A 17,082-nucleotide genomic window follows, 5' to 3' on the forward strand; every position below is an offset into this window, starting at 1 on the left:
TGGAGTCTAAAACTGTTACCAGATACAGCAAAAGAAAAAAAAAAAGGTCTTTGAAGATATGATGAAGTTAAGGACCTGGAGATGGGGGGATTATACTGGATTATCTGAGTGGACCCTAAATGCATACTATCCTTCTGAGAGGGGAGCAGAGGGAAATTTTACACACACACACACACAGAAGGTGATGAGACAGCGGAACAGAGAGAGATATCGTGGCCCCAGTGACACTGATTATGGCCTTCTGGCTTCCAGAACCAGGAGTCAATAAATTTCTGTTATTTTAGGTCACCAAGTTTGTGATAATTTGTTACAGCAGACAGAGGAAACTAATGTACCCCCTTTACTTTTCTGACCTCTGTCTTGTTTATTCTGCTACAGGCATCAGGTCCTCCTTGTCATCCTTTCAATGCGCCAAGCTCACTCTCACCTCGGGGAGCCTTTGCAGTTGCTGGTGCCCTCTACCTGGAATGGAAGTCACTGCTTTCCAGAGAAGCCTTTTCTGACAACCCTATACCAAAAAGCATCTTTCTAGGCACTCTCTGTACTGTTAACCTGACTTGTTTGTCTTCCCAGCACTTATCTACCTATTCTATTTGAGTATTTGGGGTTTTGTAGTCTGTCTCACCCCATGACAGTAGGGGCCTTGAGCTGTGTTTGTCACACAATAGGTGCTCAGTATGTATCTGAATGAATGATGGAAGGACTAAACAAAGAAGCCTCATAATATTAATTAGAATTAATACTGTTCACCAAATAGTCATTATCAAATTGGGAAAAGAAGGGAAAGGAAGACAGCATCCTTGTGCTTCTGTGTTATATGTACTGCAGGTATAGAGCGGCAGCCTCCCAGTTAGAAGTAGGACTATTGCACGGAGAGTGAGGCCCACCTGAGGGTCAGTGCTCCTTGATCAAGCAATGTCCTGAATTATGGCTCAGAGAAATGCAAGTGAAATCCTGTCCAGAGAGGACAAGAGCTCAGAAAGCTCAGAGATACGGGGCTTAAAGAGAGGCTGGACTTAGATGCTGAATTCTTTTTTATTTGTTTTTTTAAGATACTAAATTTCTGTGAGAATATGGAGAATATATTAGAGTGTGGAGAGTACATTTTAAAATTATAATCAAGACTTCAGATTAATACATTTAGCATCTTCAAAAATACAATAGATTTCTCATAACTTTTCAGTAACAAAGATAAAATTAACAAGTGTAGGTCTTAACTCCATTCTATGAAAATCACAGACCATTAGTGTGCAAAAGAGAGAATGAGAAGAAAATCAGTAAAAACATCAGTACAGGTAGCCTCGTCCTTTGACACACCTTAGTACTCAACATTCTTCCTCCCATGTCTTCATATTCAATTTAGTAGGCCAACATATATTTTGTTTCACTTTCCCAAAACGACAGGGTTCTTTCCTCTTCACAAAAGGTGTTTCCCCTATATCTGGAATACTCAATCATGACAAATCTTCCAAGCCAGAGCTATGGAATCATGCTTCTCTGAGCCTCAACTATCTCTAAAGGTATCTCAGTGGGTAGGGTTCCTAGGTCCTCACTTCTGCTACAAACCAGAATACTCTTTCCTAGTTTAGAAACTCAGAGTAAGATTTAACTTGGGGAGAAAATGAAAAGAAAAAAAAACAACAACAAAAAACCAAAAAAAAACAAAACACAATCATGAATGAGAAAAAATCACCAACCTGGACAAATGAGGCTTTGTCATCATCTCAGAGCCAGATAGTCACTGGGGCAGAGGGACCTGGCTGCCACACAATATCCAAAAGCCCGTACTTTATTTACAGAATTCTAATTTATTTGGGATGGCAATGCATCAGCTAAAAGACTAAAGATTGACTAAATTTGGGTGAGAGTCCAAAGAAGGCTGCTTCAAGAGAACAGGCTCAGTAGTTCCATTTTGCTTTTTCTCCCTTTCGTCTTCCTGATGCCTGGTCTGCAGATATAGTGGCTGGAGCTTTAGCAGCCATCTTAGACTATGAGATGTAACCTGCAGAATGGAAACCATGTATGCCAGAGCCAAAAGACAGAAGGGACCCAGGCCTCTGATAATGTTTCAGAGCTTACCAATAGCATCAGCCTGCCTACCTCAATAATTTCTTACATGAGAAAATAAATCCTAAGCCATTGGGGTCACAAATCCCATTACTCACAGCCCAGTCTAACCCTCAATGATCCATTCATTATGTCTATAATACCACTTATTTCACTATATATTTGAATTTCCTCTACTTACGACTGTAACTCTTTCAGTATCCTACTGTTTTTGTGGAACAGTACCATCCAATAGAACTTTCAGCAATAATGGAGATAATTCATATCCACACTGTCCAACAGGGTTGCCACTAAGTCACTTGTGGTTAATAAGTACTTAAAATGTGTTGACTGTAACTAAAGAACTGGATTTTTAATTTTTTAAAACTTAATTTAAATATAAATACCTACATGTATTTAGTACTAGTACCGTCCTGTTTTCTAGAACCTTTGCAATCCTCCCTTTCCCCCTTGCCTTTTCATTCTGGGAAATCTCATTTACTTGCACAGTTTTACCTATCACCCTAAAGTGTACTTCTTAACAGAATTCCAGACCTACATTTTCACCTGGTCCAGATAATGGCCAGCAGTTACTTTAAAACATTTCCCTTCAAAGCCTGTTCCTATTGACTCCTCTAATCTTCTAGTTGCCTGAATTCAAAACTGGAAAGTCCTCCTTGACATTTTCCTTAAGCATACACGATGCCTTGTCACATCAAATGTACTCATCAACTGCAAACAATATGTATTCTATCACCCCAATAACTCACATCCATTTTCTCCCCTGCTGTCACAATACCCTGTTCACCCTATTCCTCTCTATTACTACTGTGTTTCAACTGTTCTCTCCTTGCACTCTCTTATTCTTGTTCATCTTACAAGGTTTTCCTAGATCAATCTTCCTTAAGCACACCTCTGATGTCACTCACTTGCTTAAAGCTTCAATGGTTAATGCTGCTGAATTAAGTAACCAAAGAATACTTGACTTTCCTGAGCGAACGCTTTATTTCCTCCTTGCTAATGAATAGATTACATAACATTTTTGCTCTATGTTCAATCATACTAAGATTGTAATGTTAGCCTTACAAGTAAGACATGTACATCCTCCTAATTTCTTTGGTCCTTATTTTCTATTTTAAAACTTTGTTAGAAGTATTCTTTGTTCCATTTTATCTCTAGTTCTTTTTGGAAAGATTAAAAATATAAGATAAATTCAGTATACATTTCTCTGCCTGAAATTCAATGTCAACCAAAATATGATCTCAGTCTACTTGATCTCTCACTACTGTTTTACCCACTCCTACACTACACACAGCCAGATTTTATTATTCATTGTTCCCCGTATAGAATCTAACTTTTCTGCCTCCACACATCCTGTTAACTACATTTGGAACAATATCCCCAATCCCTGGCTTAATAAGTCCTTTGGCATCTTAGGTTACTATTCTAACTCATCCTTTATAACCTTTAAAAAAAAAAAAAAGCTCAGTCTTTTACTGATTTTCATAATACCATTCTACCAACCTGATGTTCTTTCCTTCCTACTTAAATTAAAACTCCATTATACTGCTTTTAAATTTTAAGTGTGAAAGAATATATAGACAAATCTCGTAAGTCATACTATGAATGAAGTTATAGATGGCTTATCTTACCCCTATTTTCCAAATTTTCTACCAAAAAAAAAAAAAGCCATGTATTACCTTTATAATTAGAGGGGAAAAAAAATGCCAGGCAAATGTCAACAGGGACACTGCTAATTGTGTCTCCTCTGTGGGACTCAGCTGAATGACTGACTCACACATAAAACATGCTTCGGTAAGTACCTGTTAAACAGGCATTTATGTCAGGGATCGTCTGAAGGAACACAGTACTTTAATGTGGACAGGGCCTTTGTGATCACGTTAATAAGCATTCTTATTTCATAAACAGTAAAAAAACTGTTAATCCAAGAAGATGAAGAACTGTCTCAAGGTCTCACAGCAATGTTGCTGAATTAAGTCTAAGCCCCAGAATGGTCTTCAAATACAAGAAAATGACATAGTATAATATTATAATAAAAACAAAACTACCAAAATACAATGGGCAGCAAAATACCTAAACAACATATGTAAGAAGTGATTAAATGATTAAAAAAAGGAAAAGAGATACATAATTAATCCCTCAGAGAGACTTCTGGTTTTAGCTCTGACATGTAAAGAGCTTAGAGTTGTCATTCCCATCGTTATGAAAACAAAAAACTGAACAAACCAAAATCATTGACTTTTCTTGAGCTCCTTAGAATTCACAGGGCAAACTGTCACCCTGAAATCTGGAGAGATGAGACAAATACAGAGAATCTTAGCCAAATACACAGAATCACAACCAGCCATCTGCTACATGGAACAGAAGCCACTGGAGTCATAAATTGGTAAAAACACTTAAATGATAATTTCAACAAATTGCTGGAGGCTGAATATGGACTAGCTTGAGTAAGAAACACAATCTTAGGAGGGGTTCCTAACACTTTTGTGGGTTTTCCCTCCAAGAATCCTACTTGGTTTTCTTGGTGAAGAACCAAAAAAGATCTCATAGCTCTGAAAAGAAGAGGAGAAGATTAAGAATTGCAAAGTATGCCCAGAACGTTCTTTACAATAAAGGCCTACTCTTCAGGGAAAAAGATTTTACCAGAGCCTTTTCTGAAGTGGGGAAAGGGAACTAACTTCCCTGACCCTAGCCACTTCTAGTCTTCCTATCTCGTCTATGGGGGGAAAAAGTTAAGAAAGACTTGGGAAGGTCACAGGCCTGAGGATACAGGCCCACTAAAGCACTGAGACTTAATCATCAGATTACAGGGGGCTTCTACTCCCCCGTACCTTACCACTACACCAACAAGGCTCTGGTGTAACAACAATGGAGTCTACTAAAAGATGCAGACTGTATCTAAGGAGTTTTTAGAAAAGCCCAAAGACAACAGGGGAGACAAGAAGAATACCAGAGCAAGTCTGAAGGTTCTGACACCTACAACTAACATTAAACATAGCCCAACTCCTTGTTAAACGGACATAAGACCTTATATAAAGGGCCTATTCACCTCAGCTCCTACTAGCCAATGCATCACGTCTAACTTCCAACAAATACAAGATGTGTTAAAAGGCAAGAAAAATCAGTCTGAAGTGATAAAGTAAGTATCAGAACCACCCAGATTTTGGAATTAACAAAGAATTTAAAGTAACTCTGATTAATATATTAGGTGCTCTCATGAAAAAAGTAAACAACATGTAAGACGGATAACATAAATAGATTTTTTTTGTTTCTTTAGAAGCTTTAAAAAAATCTAGAGGAAATGCTAGAAATCAAAAACACTGTAACAGAATGCCTTTCATGGGCTCATCAGTAGATGGGACACAGCCAAGGCCAGAGTCTGTGAGCTTGAAGATAGGTTAACAGAAACTTCCTAAACTGAAAATCAAAGAGGAAAAAAAAAAAAGGCACAGAACTGCAGGAGAATCTCAAAATGGACCAGAACATCTAAGAACTGTGGGAAATTGAGGCAGAGACAGATAAAAGTAAAATACGATACATTCATTTTGGAATACAGAAGGAAAAGAGAGGAAGAAACAAAAGAAGTATCTGAAGCAATAATGGTCAAGAATTTTCCAAAATTAATGAGATTCCAAACCACAGATCTAGGAAGCTCAAAAAACACCAACCAAGAAACTATACCTAGGCATGTCATATTCAAACTGTAGAAAACCAAAGACAGAGATAATCTTGAATAAAGCTGGGGATGGGGAGTAAGTTGAGGGGATATGGGGGAAACCTTACCTAAACAGGAATAAAGATGGGAATTATAGCAGACTTCTTGTCATAAACAATGCAGGCAAGAACAGGAGGGTAAAATATTTAAAGTGTTATTGAAAGAAAAACCTCACCAACCCAGAATTCTATATCCCAGTGAAATTATCCTTCAAAAGTGAAGAAAAAATTAAGGGTTTCTCAGGCAATGAAAAATTGAGGGAATTCATCTCTAGCAGATCTGCCCTGGACGAAATATTAAAAGAAGTTCTTTAGGAAGAGGGAAAATGATACAGATCAGAAACTTGGATCTACAGAAAGGAAGCATCAGAAAAGGAATATATGAAAGTAAAAGAGAATCTTTTGTTTTCTTATTCTTGGCGTAAAAAGTAACTTCTTTAAATAATAACAATAGCAACATACTGGGTGATTATAGCATATGACAGCAATGTTATAAGGATGGGAGGGAAGAATTGGGATGATTCTGTTAAAAGGTATCTGCACCATACATGAATCAGAATAGTGTTTTTGAAGGTGGACTCAGTTAAAACATTTATTGCAAACTAAGGTAACCACCAGAAAAATTACATAGTCCCCTAGAAAATATAGTATTAAGAAATGAATTAGATAAAAGCTAATTACATAAAAACTCAAAGTAAAAATGCTACCATTGGAAAAATTTAACAACTAAAATCTTAAGACCATTAATGATAACACACAAATAATTATTGGTTGATGAATGTGGTAGGTATTGTTCTGAGCCATTTACATGTACTATTTCACCTATTTTTAAAAATCATCCTATTTTCAAATGAAGATACTGAGGCATAGAGATCAAATTACTTGCTCAGTAATGCACAGTAAAGTGGCAGAGCTGAATTTATTCCTAGGCAGTGGACAACAGTGGGTGAGGAAGAACCATACACCAGTAAATACTATCTTTATTAGCCAAAATTAATCAATGGTCTAATCATATGGATTAATCTTGAACATAGCTTCTAATTCACATTAAAATTCACTAATAATACTATCATATGTTCCACAGACTTAAGTTCTATTATACCTAAAAAAACTCATATACCAATGATTAAACTGCAAACACATACTGAGGTTTAAAAAAAAAAAAGATGTGTTAATAGATGTGTCTGAGGTACATGCGGTAAAATTTTACTACTGTTGTACTCTTAAAAATCAAAATAGAAATAGATTAGAATTTTATGATGTATACAGCAAAAGGCAGTTCAGTGTTTGTCTTTAGCAATGATGTATATTTAGCAATGAATGGTTATATAAAGCCACTACCTTTATCCAATTTTCTAGCTCTAGATAACTTTTCTTGAGATCTCCTTTTTAGTTCTTGGACTGGAATACAAGCCAGTGCTTTCTCCTGGAGAGCAAGGTTCTCATAGACCAGCACATGCTGAATGTTGGACCGGAGAACTTTTAGAATGACTGAATCAGTAGTAACCTAATAGAAAAAAAATATTGGTTAGCTTTTCTCCATATGCTACAAAAACAACACATAACCGAAAACGGTGGTTCTATGATTTCATAAATAAAGAGGAATGTATGGATTCACTGAAATATAATAATACTCAAAAGCTATACAATATTAGTTTTAGGAGATACCCATGTGTGTGTCACAGTCAAAGATATATCTATTCTATTTCTCTGAATATATTATTGAGGACATATTTAAACAGAGATATGCTAGATTCTTGATTACAAGTCTGGATCAAGATAGTGCACTGAGGGGCGCCTGGGTGGCCCAGTTGGTTAAGTGGCTGACTCTTCATTTTGGCTCAGGTCATTTTTTTGGCTCCAGTAATGACTGTGGAGTCCTGGGATCAAGCCCTGAGTTGGGCTCCATGCTTAGCAGGGAGTCTGCATGATCTCTCCCTCTCCTTTGGCCCCTCCCCCGGCTCATGTGCACCTGACTGCTCTCTAAAATAAATAAATCTTAAAAAAAAAAAAAGAAATAGTGCTCTGAGCAATGCATCTGACAGCCTTTCCAGTTCAAATCCCTGCAAGTAACATAATTAAAACAAAAAACAAAACAAAACAAAACTCCATATGGCATTAGCAAAGGAGGAGTACTCTTAAGGGATCAGGAATTTTGAGAAATTCCTGAAAGAGGAAAAACAGATACAAATGGATTAAAGGAAAAAACTATGGCAATATGCCCCCCCCCAAAAGAGTGGTTATACAAACTAAAGTTTTCAAAATAATCCCAAGAGCAGAGGAGCCACAGGATCCAGACAGAAAAGGGCCTTGGAACAAACATTAGTGACACTGGCTGGGCTCTGCAGGAGGAATAGTTAGACATCTTCTCCCTGCCCCCACCCCATCATTCCTTCTCAACAAAGAACTATGCTTCTGAGAAGTGAGGGAGCTGCTTAGATTCCCAAAAGGAAAGAGAAACATCCAAGCTCAGAACAGTTGCTTCTGGTACAGACCATCTTGTAGCATGTTCTACCCCTCCCCACAGTTGCTAGAAGCAGATGCTGCATTCACAGATAGGCTAGCAGGAGCTCTCAGACTCACTGGATCTGCAACAACCCATACTGTTGCAAAGATAAACTACAATCAACATCAGAAGAACTAACCCTGTAGCCATAGCAGCAAGTCTGTCTTCAGAGATTCGACAGTATACAGTAAGAGAAAGACAACCATGGATCTTGGAAATTAAAAAATTTAAACAGTGAAATAAGAAAGTACACATGGTGTCAAACCGAAGAATAAACATAGCTAAAGAGTGATTAGAAGACTGAGCCAAGACATTTTCTGAGAACGTGGCACAAAAAAAACCTAAATAGACACTGAAGATAAATCCAAACGTTTCCAAATCCAGCTGACAGGAAGTCCAGAAAGTAGAGTAGAAACAGTAGAAAAGATAAACTTCTCAAAGAAATAATGGAAACCAATTTCTGAGAGTTGAAGAAAGAGCCAGTATGAATGGGGATAAAACAGGGCATAAAATAGTGACATTTCATAACAGGTAAGTAGAAAAACAAAATTCCAAAAGCCTTTTATGAATCAGACATCTCATTAGAAACAATAAAGCAAAATCTTTGAAATTCTGAGGGAAAAAGACTGGGAACACAGGATTCCTACCCAGCCAAACTAATCACACAGGAGGGCAGAATAAATCCGTTTTCTGATATGTAGCAGTACAGAAGTGTATCACTCCTAAATCTTATCTAAAAGAATTCTTAAAGTTATTGTCCCCTCAAAATATAATATAATCAAAGTAAATAAACAGATCACCCAGGAGTAGAAACTGAGATAAAAGCAGGAGTTAAAAAAATAAACTAGTAAAACCTAAGTTCTGATTATTAAAAATAATCATAATTGAAAAGCAAAATCTCAAATTTTCTCATAAAGAAGGTAGCAAGGAAGGGAGGAGAAAAAGAGTAAAAACTTTCTGAGGTTCCTGTCTTATTATATTAGTAAAAAAGTATAAAAGTAAATATTTGCATTAAAAATTTAAGTGCAATAGAAGACTAAAAAAGAAAATATTTAACTTTCTAATTTTTAAAGGGAAAATAATGGAAGAAAACTGTTCTCAAAATAAAACAAAGATGGGAAAAAGGGAAAAAAACAAAAGGACACAGGCAACACAAAATAAGATGTCAGAAATAAATTCAAACATATTAGCAATTATGGTAAATACGAATGGATTAAATGTGTATATTAAAAAAGTAGACATAGATTAATTTAAAAAATAAAAACCATTATCAAATACTCCCTGACATTATCCAGGATTTTTTAAAGCACTGGGGATAGGTGCATAAGAAAGACACGATGACTTTATTGTCTAAGGGAGGGAAAGGCATTAAATAATGACAAAACCACCATTATTAAGTCAACAAATATTTGTGTGTGTGTGTCTGTGTTACATACTGGAAAAATAATGGAGACCAAAATAGTCAAGGATATCATCCTCACAAAGTAGTCTATGGATACAGAAACTAATACTGGTACAACAATGTTCATTTACTCAAATATTTAATGAGCCTTTATTATTTGCTAGTTACTGGGGATATAATGGTAAGTTAGACAATTTATTCATAGGTGTAAGAAGAGTAAGCAAATATAGAGGATAGTGACACTGTACAACAGGGATTCTGAACCTAGAATTCCCTGAAGAAAGATTTTTTATATTTGTGGCAAAGTACTAAGGATAAGAAGCTAATAGGAAAGGGAAAGCTAATCCTATAGGAAGGAACAGCATACAGGTAGCTGGGGAGTATGTTTATGGGAACATGCTTAGGAAATTATGTAGGATCATGGAGAAAATCAGGGTGTTGAGAGCATGGAGAACCAAGGGGAAATGGCGGAGAAAGCTGAGGATGAAGCAGAGTTGATAAATGGCTAGATCTTTCTGGTCTCTTTCCATTGTAATGGAAGCTATTAAAGACACTTAAGCAAGGGAGTAAAACCATCAGATTTACATTTTCAGAATATCACTCTAGCTGTAGCTAGAGAAAGGAGGTTACAGATGATCCAATGGAAGCCGACTGCAGAAATCTGAAAGAGCTGGTGGCTTTAGTAGAAGTAAAGTGTAAAAAGAACTTAGGAAATAGGATCAACAAGTCCTGGTGACTGAACTGTGGAGTCGGGGCAGTTAGAAAAGTAGAAAAATACATTAGTAATCTGTGGATTTTGAGTGAGCAACTAACTGGGTCAATGGTTGAACCACTTATGGTAGAAGAAAAACCAGGAAATGATTGAGCTAAAGATGATGAACGGTCAAGTAAAAATGAACTGAAAGTAAGTATATTAAATTTAGCAGCATGGAGATTTTTGATGATCTTAGGACGATTTCTAATAGTGTTAATAAGGAAAACAAGTTGTAAAAAACTTAGTTGTGAAACTGTGTCCCAAGTGGCCTAAGAGTACCAAAGCAGCTGCACAAAATGGTCTACTGGAAAGTGTACAGAAAATATTAGAACTCCTATTTATGTTTTTTTTTCGCCAAAAAATAAAGCAATTAAGTTATAATAACATTTAGTATTTGGGTGATCAGTGGCTAGCAAGCTAGCCTGAGGAGAGAAAGGATCAAACTACAGAGGGAGTTAACAACTGGCATGTTCACTCCTACTTCTACTCTTAGCATATTACAAGGTTTTGCGATTCATATGTGCCTGGCTAAGTGAATTTATAGATTATGTTATATAGTTTTCACTAATGAACCCTCAACCTAGCTGTAAAAGATTATAAAGACTGGAGGCACTTGGCTGGCTCAGTTGATGGAGCGTGCAGTTCTTGATCCTGGGGTTGTGAGTTCAAGCCCTGAGTTGAGTGTGATTACTTAAAAATAAAATCCTAAAAAAAAAAAGAAATCTCATCATCCTAAATTATGTTCTGAAGGTCTTTTGAGTATAATACTGTGATTATCTTTATTTTAAAAATTTATTTATTTATTTGAGAGAACACAAGCAGGGAGGAGAGGCAGAGGGAGAAGCAGACTCCCCGCTGAGCAGGGAGCCTGATGTGGGGCTTTATCCCAGGACTCTGGGATCATGACCTGAGCCAAAGGCAGACATTTAACCAACTGAAGCACCCAGCCGCCCCTTACATCAATGATATATTAATACATTTTTAAAAATTAAAAACATTTACTCAATAGCTTCTGTTGACATTGTTTCCCGATACAGTATAATGGCATAATAGTACATGTATATAATTCATAACAAAAATATATATTGAAAGGCTATGCTCAAACATTTTACTGATAGGGTACATGATTAAAGAATGGAAGCTTGCTAGACAAGTATGTGAGAAGTAAAGCTACAGTGATGAGTACAGGGAGCTCTTCAGGAAACTTGCTGTAAAGAAATGAGAACTACAGGACATGTAGGATCCAGGGATATTTGTATGCTGGCTTGTTTCTCAGATAGGAGAGTTTACAGGAAAGGTTCCTAAACATTGATCTGCTTGTGAAAAATACAGATTCCCCAATTCCTCCCCATCCCTTTCTGATTTAGCCAGTCTGGGGTTACATCTAGGAACCTGAATGTCCAGCTCATCCTGATGCCAACAGCCTAACCTTAGAGGAAAACTGGCCTTTATAAAGCAAGGTTTAAATGCCAATGAGAAGAATCCCCAAGAAAAGAGGAAGTTCAAGACTGCACACAGTCCATGTGAGATTCCACAGTGAGCAGAGAAGAAGGGACGCAGAGACAGAGGAGGAACTGACTCTTGTTTAGAGCAGATCCGGTTGCCCCACTTCCAGAAGGGATGAGTGCAACAGATGACTGAAGAAACTTACTGAAGATCTAGTGATGAGAAATCCAGGGTATTCCCAACAGGGAGGAATATGCTCCTTTACCAGAACTGATACAGAAATACACAAAACAGGTCTCCATTTTTAAAGAATTCTTACAAAAAGGAGGCACAGCTATATTTTTGTTATTGTTCTTAAACGTAGGTTTTTGTTTACTGAGAGAGGGTAAGAACTCATCTAAAGAACTTTTATTTTCAATTTGATACTTCCAATCTGGAAATTACCTCATTCGTTGTGGTTTTTATGGCAAACAATCCTGAACAATAGAGTTTATTTTCTTGCCTTATTTCTTTACATATTCTTTGGCACAACTCCATACACACTAAGAGATAAAAGCAAAGTCTGCTGATTGCATGGCAACTACAGCAGCTGGGCAACCAGGTACACAAGGCAGCAGTTAACTGCCTGAGGGCCTGAGGGAGGTGAAGTTATTTGGAGTACAAAGAGAAGTTCAAAATGTGCAATCTATCTGGTTTTAGGTCAAAAAGATGATTTGCTTCACTGATCATACTTAGATTTCAATTATTTTGGTTTCTAATGTGAAATATATTCAAGACTCTTTTAAGAAAAAATATACAATATGCATATCTTGTCAAATCATGTGATATAACCCGTGGAAGCTGGATTAGCAAATTTACTTCTTTAGTAAAGGACCAGGGGTCCTCAAGTCCACCAGTCTTCCTTCTACCTTTATGTAGCCTTTTACTTTTGTGACTTTTAAATTTAGAACATGTTTTTAAGCACAAAAGTTCTGTTTAATAATTTTTTAACCTTAGTTTTAATCAGCTTGTGACTTCAATCACCTTATTTCTTACAATCCCCTCCCCTTTTTTCTATTTATAAAAGTAAATGTTGTTGTAAGAAATTCTCAGGAAATACTGAGTGGTATAAATAATAAGGAATCACCTGTAATTTCACCTTAAGATAAAATTATGGCTAAGATGTCTGTGTATAGCTTTCCAGACCTTTTAAAAATGAATATATTTATGTATGTGCATTTTTAATAAAAAAAATTGAAATATAATATACATATACACAACATATGTTGTTTAATTTTGGAATTCTCAGTTTACTATTTTTTCCCCATATAATAACTCTCTTAATGCCAAAATAGACCACAGCATCATTTTTAATGGATGCTAAGAATTCTGGTATACAGACGTAATTTAAGTGATCCGATATGCAGTATATTTTACCTTTAAGAATGGTAGGTTCACAACAAGAAATTGGACATTTAAATCTTATGTCCAAATAGAAGACTTCTTCTCTAATAAAGATCATATAAAGATCCAGACTAAAAGGTTTCTTATGAGATTAAGTTTAAAAATAAACCAACTCATAAAAAAATAAACCAACTCATCATTGTCTAACAATACATTTATAATTTCAACAGAATAATTTCAAATTATAATTCTTTTAAATAAATAAATGCATACCCATATACACAACGGGCAAGAATTTCTAGAGTGATTAGAATTGTTGAAAAGTCCTTAACAATTCTATACACATTTTAAAAGTAGGCATGTGCCAAATAAAAGTATGCAGCTAAACTAGTGTAACAACTGAAGGCTTATTTTAAGCAAATCATACTTCAGAATCACATATTTTCAACCTAGATAAAGTTGCAAAAGTGGAAATATAATGCTTTTAACATTCTAATGTTCTATGTCTTTGAAAAACTATCTCTGCTGTTTTGAAACTCCTTTTCGAAGGCAAAGGGTATAAAAATATGTAAAGGGTTATTGGGAAATTATGTCCTTTAGGAACACTAGACACTCAGCATGTATAACCAGCAAATTTAAAAGTCAATTGAGTCATTAGGGAAATGCAAATTAAAGCCACAATGAGATACTACCTAATATCCACTAAAATTGCCACAATAAAAAAACATAACAAGTGTCAGTGAGGATACTGAAAAATTGTAACATTCACACACTGCTGGTGAGAATGTAAAATGGTGCCACAACTTTGGAAAACAGCTTGGCAATTTCTTAAAACATTAAACATAAACTTACCATACAGCCTAGTGGTTCCACTCCTAGGAATCTACCCAAATGAAAACACGCCCACACAAAACCTTGTATGTGAATGTTCACAGCAGCATTATTCATAATTGGCAAAGATGGGAAACAACCCAAATGTCCGTCATGGAATACTATCCAGCAATAAAATGGAATAAATTACTGATACATCCTACAGTATGAATAAACTTCAAAAACATACAAAGTACAAGAAGCCAAAAGCAAAAAACTACATATTGTGTAATTCCACTTACATGAAATATCCAGAAAAAGCAGCAAAATAAGTTTCTAACATCACCTTTTATTGAGTACCAATATATTCCAGTACTTTATATCTTAAAGGAAAAGCTTAATTGGCAAACTTCAACATCATTGACTATCAATTTATATTTCAAAATTTTACTTTGCAGTTTTAACCAAAGAAATATAATAGTTATGAGCACATGAGTGCTCAGGACTTATCTAGTTTATACGCATTCAATGCTTTTTAATTCTTTCTCTTGCTGCTTGACTTTGGTCTATTTTAATTATCAATTAAGTACCCCCACTCAAAACAGGCAAGGCAGGGGAACATAAATGTCAAATTCTGTAGTATAACAAATAGTGGTGATGAATGCTTAAATGACAAAATACTTTTTTAAACTATGCATTCCAGTGATCCAGGGATAACCAAGACTTGGTGATAAAAAACAAGATGCATTCTAATTTCTCCCAATTCCCTTAAGGAACTCAGAAAAAGATACGTGTCCCAAGGACTAGAAAAATAAGAATTGGTAATAGACTGCCTACTAAAAGCATATGTGTATAGGAAAGTTATTTTCTTCTCAACTCTACATTTGTTTTGTCAATAAAATGACATTTTGTTTTTAGTTTAGTATCCAGAGGCTTTCTGATGATTACAGTGTTTTAAAGGCCCCAAATTATATCTAAAATACAAAGTTAAGAATCAAAAAAAAAAAAAAGAGGTTACAGAAGAGTCAGAAAATGTGAATTTATCTTCTGAGTCAGAACACTAACAAAATACTACTTAGTCCAGGAAATAGCTACTTTGTAAAATAAAATGTTTTCATGTATTACACTCTTTTCTTTCTTTTTTTTTTTAAAGATTTTATTTATTTATTCATGAGAGACAGAGGGGGAGAGAGAGAGAAGCAGGCTCCCAAGGAGCAGGGAGCCCGATGTGGGACTCGATCCCAGGACCCTGGGATCATGACCTGAGCCAAAGGCAGACGCTTAACCATCTGAGCCACCCAGGCGCCCCTACACTCTTTTCTGTAAAGCTGGTTAGTACTGTGCATTTTAAACTGTAACACTGAGATTCAACAAAAGATAAAGTAGGGCTAAAAGATATATTCTAACACTGTAATTAGAAAACGTAAGAAATGGTGCTCAAAATGAAGAAGTTAAATGTGCTTCTGTATCAACCTTAACTGCAAAACTGAGGACAAGATGGAACACACATGCTCATGAGAGGGGCACAAAAGAATCCACTGGGGCGCATCTTAGATTTACTTTTTATTTCACCTTTTTTACAAAATTGTTGTATAAGGTACATAACATACTAAAAGTATATAATTTATAAGGAAATAGATGCTGGGTTATGTACTCAACATTTTATTACTGTTAAGATGTGTAACCGAAAACCACTCTTCTAAGGAACGGACTGACTAGTAGGGTTACTATTATGTCACATTAGAATTAAGTAGTCACATTTTTCCATTATTCTGTGATAACTTTGTACTGAATGGAGCAGCTCAGATACTTTACAGAAAGTATTATTACCAAGAGCAAACCTTTATAGTTTACAATGTTTTCATGTATGCCATCTCATGGAATACCCACAGCCATTTAGTATCATTACTAATTGATCTGACATATTCAGTAACAGTTTCTCGAAAGCATTTGTAAACACTAGTTGTATTTATTATTATTATAAGTAAACATTAGCTGTGAAGCTAATGAGAGGAGAAAATATTTTAAAGACTGTAAGTAAATTGAAGCACAAAGAAATATGTTTTAGAGGAGTTAATCCTCCACAAAAAAAGTTTGGAAACCACTCAACAAGAACGATATAAAAGGACAGTTAACTCTGTCTCTTCCCGATAGCCTTTACTACCTTTTTTCTTTAGTTTTCAAAGACAAGCTTAGGGTCTTTTCAGCATAAACAAAGAAATCACCACCAGGGAAGTGAGGTTAAAGACTCTGCAATTACTCAACTGCAGAAAATTAAGGGTAGATTTAATAACTGACTCTCTATATAAGTTCCGTTTTATGGAGGAGAGTGCCAAGATTTACCAAAATTAAAATAAGAGAATACAAGTTTAAGCTGGCTACTGACAAAATTACTATAGAAAAAAAATCGTGAAATTTTTGAGTGAAAATTCAGAGGAAAACTTAAGGACCTCTGTCAAAAGGAATTTTTGTAAATAGGATAGTTTCCTCTTAAATGAGATTGGTTAAGTGTACCAAGGATGCCTGTAAGAGATCAAAAGTTTGATTGCAGTTCTTCAGAAGTATGCATCTGTGTATGCCACTAACTAAACTTCACTAATCTGGTAGCACTCCTCTCAATAAATTAATGCATTGTTATTTACCTTAAAGAAGCTGATTTCTTTTATCAAACTGAGGGATTGATAATGCTTAGGTTATTGGAATTAATAATCTTCATAATGAATGGCAGCAGGTAAAATTTAGATCAGAAGTCATCAGTTTCCAGTAAAGGAAATCTAATATGACTGCTACTGTCCAGCAAGTCTGTTACTTTGTTTTAAAGACATATGCTAATTTGTTACTGATTTATGTACCAAGGCAATGGGTACATTTATGAACGACAAAATGATAAAATGCCTAAGAAGCAATAAACCAAAAGTTAAGATTTAAAAGTATAAAAAAGGGAGAAGCAGACTCCCTGCTGAGCAGCAGGGAGCCCGATGCGGGACTTGATCCCGGGAC

General features: G+C 35.7%; 1 protein-coding gene across 2 annotated transcripts in view; it reads right to left on the reverse strand.

Moving 5' to 3' along the window:
* The window catches only part of NGLY1 (N-glycanase 1), a 56,158-nt gene that overhangs the window by 22,663 nt on the left and 16,413 nt on the right, over positions 1-17,082 (reverse strand). For both annotated transcript variants that reach the window (XM_028099206.1, XM_028099207.2), the window contains exon 4: positions 7,123-7,288. In XM_028099206.1, the coding sequence (XP_027955007.1) occupies positions 7,123-7,288 (166 nt within the window). The remainder of the gene's footprint in view (positions 1-7,122; positions 7,289-17,082) is intronic.

The sequence above is a fragment of the Eumetopias jubatus genome, unplaced genomic scaffold (genome assembly GCF_037043125.1).
Source record: "Eumetopias jubatus isolate StellerSeaLion01/CBP00866 unplaced genomic scaffold, mEumJub1_p1.0 scaffold_1, whole genome shotgun sequence".
Lineage (NCBI taxonomy): Eukaryota > Metazoa > Chordata > Mammalia > Carnivora > Otariidae > Eumetopias > Eumetopias jubatus.